Below are 8,300 nucleotides of genomic sequence, written 5' to 3'. Positions count from 1 at the left end.
ATTAAGTTTTTATAACAACATTTTAGACTTGAAGTATCAATAACTTGTTAACTAAAACATGTTTTATAACTGTAAGATACCTTTAATTCATAGTAAATATTCATCTTAAATATAGGCCTATCATATAAATTAAAGGATTGATTGATGAGTTAAACTATTAAAATTAAGAAGACGAAGAGAGGGTGAAGTTTAGAAAAAAGATGTTGGTTTAGTCCAAATTGAAACAATGTTTGGTCCTTGGGTCATATCTAGAGCTGTAGAACTTAGATTTAAGTCTATTGTATATAGATGGAAAGCTAAGATATAGGCCTAAAATATTCATGAGAAGATAAGACTCAATTCTACTGTTTGGAAGTTCAAATCTTAACAATAATAGAGAAGTCTGAATCTGTCTTGTAGCCTAGATATTGTTCAGTATTCAACTCGTATCTCGAGTTTTAGAAGTCCAAATGACCTCAATTTTTTTTTATTGGAAAGCTGAGATAATTTTCTAGAACTTTCATGATTTAAGTGTGTCCATATTTTGATGTTAGCAATGACATTTTGTTCAAACAATAAGATAATGATTGTCACCAAGTCAAAATGTGGTCACCTACTCAATAATTAGTCAACAAATCAATAGTTTCAAATTTTAGCCTATAAAAAAAGACATTTGTCATGCATTCAGGCATCTTGGTTTTTAGATCAAGATCATGTTCTTGCTCTTTCTTTTTATATTTTTGTAATGTTTAAGTTTTTCTTTCATTAATTTCTTATTTATACTTTCATTTCATTTCCTTTACTTAGTTAACTTATATCTTATTTATGTTCTTATCTTGTTTATTTATGTTTCTCTTTTTTTATTATGTTTAGTTAGGTTTATTTTGTCAAGGTGAAAAAGTTACACTAATTGTGTAAAAATAAGTATAGTGTAAACTCAACATGGACTTTAATGTTTGATATAAATATGTTTTATATTTGTTATCTTATTCACTTTTAATACTTTGCTTAAATGGTTAATCTAGATTTGTGTTGTGTAACACTTGGTACAACAAATACTTGACACTTTCATAGCACAACCATATGGTATAACCGACACACATGCTATGAAAAGAACTTGAATTATTGTTAATATAAATTATAATCATGAATAACTAACAACGTTTATAAGTATTAGCTTTATTTGAATATAATAACTAATGTAATCATATTAACCATTTATAATCCGATTGGAATCTCCTTTGTATGTGGTTTCTAGTTGAGTAATAAAAGGAGTTTATACTATACTTGTTAGAAATACCATTAGTGGAGCTTCTAACCTTGACATTTATTTTTATTATTATTTAATTCTCATATTAATCTTACAATCTCAAAGTTCTCTTTAACTTATTGTTGTTGTTGCTGCTATTATTATTATTATTGCTGTTATTTATAATTTATATAGTTAATCTCTCTGTGGTTCGACCCTAGTTTTATCGTGTTATTTATTACTTCGATACTTCTACATTTGGGAGAATACATCAATCGTTTGGTCGTGTTAATAATATTAAAAAAATTAAATTAAATTATCTTTGAATAAATTTCTTAAGATGATATTCAAATAATTATCCAATTATACCATAGTTTTCAAGAGTATTAGGACTTTTATGGTAATATCAACAATTATTTTATGATTAATATAAATTAAATGTTTTTCAAAAATTTCACACTAGGATTCAATAATAATAGAGTATCTATTCTGTTATTTTTTTATATAATTTTCTTACATTTATTATTCCCATATTTATTTATATAAGTGTGTTAAAAATAATCAATTTATTATTTTATTGAGATATTTTCACTATCATAAATTAACCAAAGATTTGGTTATATTTTAATCCAACCAAACTTAATCATATCATAAAATATATATCACATGTTACGCCAATCACTTTATCCAACATGTTGTGCTCAATAATAATTATATTTGTTCCAAAATTTTTGTAAAAATCATTTGTTTTATGGTAAAATGTTTTCTTCCCAACCCGTAACAGCTGACTTAAAAAACACTTTAATGATATTGACTTGTTTTCCTCAACAGGGCTCTCTGTTTTTTTTTTTAGGTGAAAATAACAAGATTAAAAAGACTATAAAAAAGAAAAGAAAATCAAAGTGGAATTCTATAGTTAATTTATTTAATTTTGCCTTTTACTAAATCAAGAAACTAAGGGAGAGCGTGCAGCTAGGCTCTCTAAAATGAGAATGGAGTTAACGTTCTTTTTCACTGGAATGGGAAGGGACTGAAGGGGATGATGGCATGCTCATGTCTTATCAGCAATATCAATGAAATATTTATAACTCATGGATTTAATTTAAAATTAATTATAAAAGACATTTTTTTTTCAGGCTATGTACCGCGGGCCTGACCTTTTACGGGGGTAGTACTACCAGCCACCAGGCTAGTCTAGGTTCCTAATCTGCCAGAATTTAGAGGACATAAAGGGGACCTACTAACTAGGGTTGAGATTCGCTCATGGACCTTTCACAAGGGAAGGGAACGATAAGAAATGCCCCCTCCCTGTAGGATTTTTTTTAAAAATTAATAGGTAAATTAAAAGATTTGGTTGGTAGAATAATATTATTTTAAGATTATATTAGAAAAATACTATATTTTTATCTTATTATGTTTTTTAATTTTTATTAAATGTTGTTATTTTTAAAAATGGTAGAATAATTATTACTAGTAGTACTATTTGAATATATTTATATTATGTTTTATCATTAAAAATATATTTTTGTTCTACTTTTATTCTACTTTAATTAAAATTTTTAAAAAATTATTGTTTATATATTAAAAATATATATAAGCAATCAAGAGTGAATTTATTGTAACTAGATAAATATATACCACATACAAATACAAATTATATAAATGATCAAACAAATATATTTATGGACCAATAAAACATGCTTAGTTTAAAAGAAGATTTGATTGTGATAGATCATTAATAATAGCTTAAAAAAACTATAATTTTTTATTTGATTGTTATGTTTCATTTAAAATTTTACAGGAGTTTTTGAAAATCATTTTTTAGAGTAGCAATCTCTACCTTGACTTTTGTATTTTTAGATTTTAAAAATCTCATAAAGGTCTCATTTTGACAATTTTAATAATTTTATGATTTTTTTATGATCTATTCTATCAATTAATTTTAAATTTAAATAGATATCACAATTATAAATAACTATATCAATTAAAATTTTAACCGTTATATTTATATTTAATTAAATGTTGCGGTTGTCGCTCGAGCTTTTACAAGTGTTTTTATTCCAAAACATATTAAAATAATATTTTTTATTTTTTAAAAATTATTTTTAATATCAGCACATTAAAATCATTTAAAAATATAAAAAAATATATTAATTGAAAAAAATTAAAATGTTTTAAAAACATTTTCAAAATACAATAACAAACACATAATCTTTGACTTCGACCTCTCTAGTATTTATGCGTGCATATCACCAGGCCTCAAACCAGCCCTCGAGGCCTGATAATCCAAATTTAAACCTAACCAATACGCATTTATTTTAACAGTAAAGCAGTAATTCATAGAGTGTAAGGCAACTCTAAATGTCAACTAGTAAATGCAGACCTAACTGCTCAATAAACCAATATCCACTTTCAGTAATTGATCAACTGATGAAAGAACTGGAATTAGTGGCGCATAAAATGCAGAGTGTAGTTTGTCATTCCATACATGCAAGGTAATAAAGACACATCAGCTATCAGAAAATAGAAAAAGAAGAATCATAACCATATTTGTGTGTAAAGGTGGTATTTAGCATTTTTATGATACATTCTGTCTCCAGTATTTCTCATCTCCTCAGTTGTTTATGGTTAAATTTCATATAAAGTGTCCTGCAGGTTGTGCTTGTGTTTCCATGGAAGGAACGGGAAAACATGGAGGTGACCAGCTTTCAATTAAGAAGTCAGAGCCCGTTCTAATAGAACCTGAAACAAGGACTCATAGTGGGTTTTTTTCTTATCCAATCTTGATCAAGTGGCCCATTTCGTGGAAACAGTGTACTTGTACAAGGCAGAGAAAGGGGGAGGCAGTCATGACACCTTCAGTGATATATTTAAACAATCTATGGCCAAGATTCTGGTGCATTATTACCCTCTCGCAGGGAGATTAAGATTAGGATCTGATGGGAAGCATATTGTCGAGTGTACCAATGAAGGGGTGTTGTTTGTGGAAGCAAGAGCAAATTGTAACATGGATCATGTTGACGTTAAAGTTATTCCTGATGAGCATTCTGAAACAGCAGGGAAGCTTGTCTATAGATCTCCAGATTCTGAGAACGTACTGGAAATGCCTCTAATGACTGCACAGGTGCATTTTTTTGTTCTTTTTTTTTTATTCCATGTTTTGTCTGTCTGAATTAATTTACTACTTAAGTACTTACCAAGTTTTCCTTTACAGTTTACAAGGTTCAAGTGTGGAGGTTTTGCTTTGGGATTGTCAATTAGCCACCGCATGACTGATGGGATGTCAGCAATGGGGTTTATCAAATCATGGGCTGAAACAGCCAGAGGGATGCCGTTAACCACCAAACCAGTTCTTGATAGATCAATTTTGAGGTCTAGACAACCTCCTAAAATTGATTTTCCTTTCGGCCAGTACGCTCCTGCAGAAACCAGTAGCGTATCAAACATATCAAATCCATTTCAAGGAGAGCAGATTCTGACGAAATGCTTCCTGTTTGATTCCAACAAGCTTGCAATACTGAAGAACATGGCAATGGAGGACGGAACCATCAAAAGCTGCTCAAACTTCACAGCGCTCACAGCTTTTGTGTGGCGTGCTCGCTGCAAGGCACTGCAGATGAATCCTGATCAAACAACTCAACTTCTGTTAATAGTCGACGTTCGATCCAAGCTTAATCCACCACTTCCCAAAGGATACTTTGGCAACGGAATTGTCACAAGCAGTTGCCTAGGCAGGGCAGGAGAATTGATCAAAAACCCACTGTCTTTTGCTGTGGAAGAAGTGCAGAATGGAATAAAAATGGTTAATGAGGAGTATGCCAGGTCATGGATTGATTACATTGAAGTGAAGAGAGCAAAGGACTTTCGTTTACCCTCCCATTTTATAGTTTCTTCATGGACTAGACTTTCAATTGAGTGTGCAGACTTTGGATGGGGAGAGCCAGCACAGTTTGGCTGCGCAAATTTGCCTAAAGATTCAGGTTTTTTCCTACCAGATGGAAAAGAAAAAAAGGGCATTAATTTGATTTTGGATTTGCCAGTTACTGCCATGAGCACCTTCCAGGAGCTAATGCTTCTGTAATGTAATCTGATGGAAAATTAATTATAGATTGATTATCCATCATCGGTACTCGATATAATTTCCTCATCCTTTCCTGTTATCGGAAATAAATATTACTTATTGCTATGCTAATAATGGAATCAATCTCCAGATAAAAGTTTTCAATTAAGGGAAGGTGAAAGCGCAATAAATTCATCAGCCAAGTTTTCATGAGTTGACTCGTTCTATTGAATTAGACGGAGGGGAAATTGACATGTGGAAACAAGCCAGAGGGAAAAATAAATAAATACAATAAACATATTGAATTAGATTTTTTATTTTATTTTAATAAATTCATTCAACGAAAAATACATTAAACAATTTGCAATCATTTTTTTGTGTTGAAGTTCTCCATCAACTACCTCTTACTTTGGACTCTGTAAATGTAATTTATGTGGTTGTTTAACCAAAATGATTGTTTGTGTGTTTTTCGGGTGTTGTTTAGAAGGGATAAAGATATTAAGTATCTTTTATTTATTTATTTATTTTTATAATTAATATTTTAATTTAATTTTTATTAATTAAATTGTTAATTTATTACTTCAACAACCACACAAACACTCATAATGAATGTGTATGTTGTAACTTTTTTAAATGGCATTTGAATTTTTATAATTCCCATGTATTTTATTATTGCTAGTTTATTCTCGGTGCTGTGCTACTAGTTAAATTAAAAAAATATTTAAGCTGCAATAATTTTTTGATGTTGTTATTGTTATTTATTTTTAAATTCCAAAAAAAAAAGAAAATATAAAAACAATATATCAAAAAATATTTGTAAGAAATCCAAAAAATAATAGGAATAAACTAGAAATTGGTTGAGGAGATTCAAAAATACAATAATTAAAATTTAACATTATATTTTTTACTTATGAGAGCTTTGTTGACAAGAAAAATTCAATTTAAGGAAGAAAAGTTCAAAATTAAATGTTTATGGACTCAATTAAATTTTATCTAAGGCTTAATTGAATTTATGGAGGGTTTTATTACAAGAAAATTTGATTTTTAAGTCAATTTAGGCTTTTATTTAAAAAAAATTAAAGTTCTAAGATCCAATTATAATTTTAGAAAATTGATTTGGTCAAATCAAGGGCTTAATTGCATAATTATTGAAGTTTGATGGCCAATTAGAGACTTGATTAAAACAATTCGAAACCAAGGATAAAACAGGGAAGACACTAAAATCAAGGAATTCAATTACAATTTATCTAGCAGCTTGATTACATAATTGAAAAAATATTTGATTAATACTTAAAATTATATTTTTATTCAAGTTTTATATTATTATATTTGCACTTAAAGTATCAATAACTCCTTAACTAAAGTATGTTTTATAATAACATATATAATAATATAAGATACCTTTAATTTGTAGTAAATGTTCATTTTAAATATAAGCCTATCACAGGAATAAAAGGATTAAGTAATGAGTTTAAGAACTGAAATTGAAAGGACAAAGAGATGACCAAACTTAGAAAAGAGATGCTGGTGCAGTTCAAACTGGAACATTATTCAATAATTAGGTTATATCTGGAGCTGTAGATTTCAGATTTAGGTCTATTTTATATGGATGGAAAGACAAGACAAATGCCTATAGTTTTCATGTATGGATGGAAAGGCAAGACAAATGCCTACAGCTTTCATGTGAAGATTTGGTTTTAAAAAGGTTATTTTCAAGTTCAAATTGTAGTAACAACGAAGAAGTCCGAATTTGTCCTGCCTAAACAATATCAAAGTCCGAATTTATCCTGCAGCCTGAATAATATACAAGGACCCAATAGAAATATCATTTAAAGTTGCAAAACAGTACTGTTTCAGAGGCACTATTCATTGTCTTCTTCACTAATTCAGCAAATAGGAATTATTTCAACAACAAATGCCACAGATTATAAGGAATGTTTTAAGTTACAATCTCTCTACCGTTGTCACTGCAATAATGGTCCCGAACGTCGTTATTATAAAAAACGTATGCAGTTTTGGATATAAAAGAAGAGAAAAAGAACGAACCAAGAGAAGAAAAATAAAAGGGACAAAACGAGAGAGACAAAGCAGAAAATAGAGAAAGTGTAAGGAAGCAAAGGATAGAGAGGAGGGAAGAACGAGAGAGGAAAGCAAAAAAATAAAGGGAGGAGGAGGGGAAAACACGAGAGGAAAAGAAAGACAGAGAGGGAGAGCGAATAATAGACAGGGGAGTTAAGAAACGAAAGAACAGAATAACACATAAAAGGAGGAGAACATCAAAGAGAAGGAGGAGAAAAGAAAATGAAAAAACCAAAAAAAAAAATACACAGGGTGATGGACAAGTAGCATAAAAAACCAGAAGGCAAGGTTGGCATCACCATCGGTTTTTTGTTCTTTTCCACAATTCAGTATGTTTATTCCTGTTCTCATATTTTGCAAATGAAGTATGTTACTGTGTGAAGGTAATTTAATTACCACTATTCCTGCACGCGTGAGTAAAGTCATGTGTGCTTTAGGTTGCCCAGCTAGGTCCTTGGCTTAGGCCAATGACCCGGTCAGGCTTACTTGGTCCAGCCCAGCCACATAGGTCGAGTCGGGTTTGGATGAGCCTAGTTAGCAAACAAAAAATCTTCAAAAATTATTTCAAAAAATATGTGATTTTTCATAAATTTTTTACTATATTTTGATCAATATTAGGTTGTATTTTATACTGTAAAGATACAAATCCGATATTAAAATACCTGGTTTTCATAAAAAAATAAAAAATAAAAAATAAAAAACTTTTGTTTTCATGCATACGACCAAGTAAAAAAAATAATCATATTGTATTTTCATACAACAAAGAAAATTTTAAAAAATATGTATTAGTATGCATTTTATTTTTAATAATCAGTTTATTAAAGTTATGAGAACTACGCCAAAATTTTAAAATTTTTAAAAAAATTATTTTGTTTTCTTTTAGGATTTGGGGTTGCAACCTTATATGTAAGATGTATTCCATATATTTTTTTT

General features: G+C 29.4%; 1 protein-coding gene across 3 annotated transcripts; it reads left to right on the top strand.

Annotated features, from left to right (window-relative positions):
• Positions 1-3,645: 3,645 nt before the first annotated feature.
• Positions 3,646-5,454, top strand: LOC105115318 (omega-hydroxypalmitate O-feruloyl transferase-like). 3 transcript variants are annotated; one of them, XM_011012162.1, is made up of 3 exons: positions 3,646-3,723; positions 3,884-4,352; positions 4,443-5,454. In XM_011012162.1, the coding sequence occupies exons 2-3, from the start codon at positions 4,110-4,112 to the stop codon at positions 5,307-5,309; spliced, it is 1,110 nt and encodes a 369-aa protein (XP_011010464.1). In that variant the 5' UTR covers positions 3,646-3,723; positions 3,884-4,109; the 3' UTR covers positions 5,310-5,454. The 3 variants fall into 3 exon arrangements, with proteins under 3 accessions (XP_011010464.1, XP_011010462.1, XP_011010463.1); XM_011012160.1 differs by having other exon boundaries at positions 3,674-3,790; XM_011012161.1 differs by having other exon boundaries at positions 3,674-3,790; positions 3,874-4,352.
• The last annotated feature ends 2,846 nt before the right edge of the window (positions 5,455-8,300 follow it).

The sequence above is a fragment of the Populus euphratica genome, unplaced genomic scaffold, assembly GCF_000495115.2.
Source record: "Populus euphratica unplaced genomic scaffold, PopEup_1.0 scaffold675.1, whole genome shotgun sequence".
Taxonomy (NCBI): domain Eukaryota; kingdom Viridiplantae; phylum Streptophyta; class Magnoliopsida; order Malpighiales; family Salicaceae; genus Populus; species Populus euphratica.
Note: the sequence above shows the minus strand (reverse complement) of the source record. Positions and strands in the feature narration are given on the sequence as shown.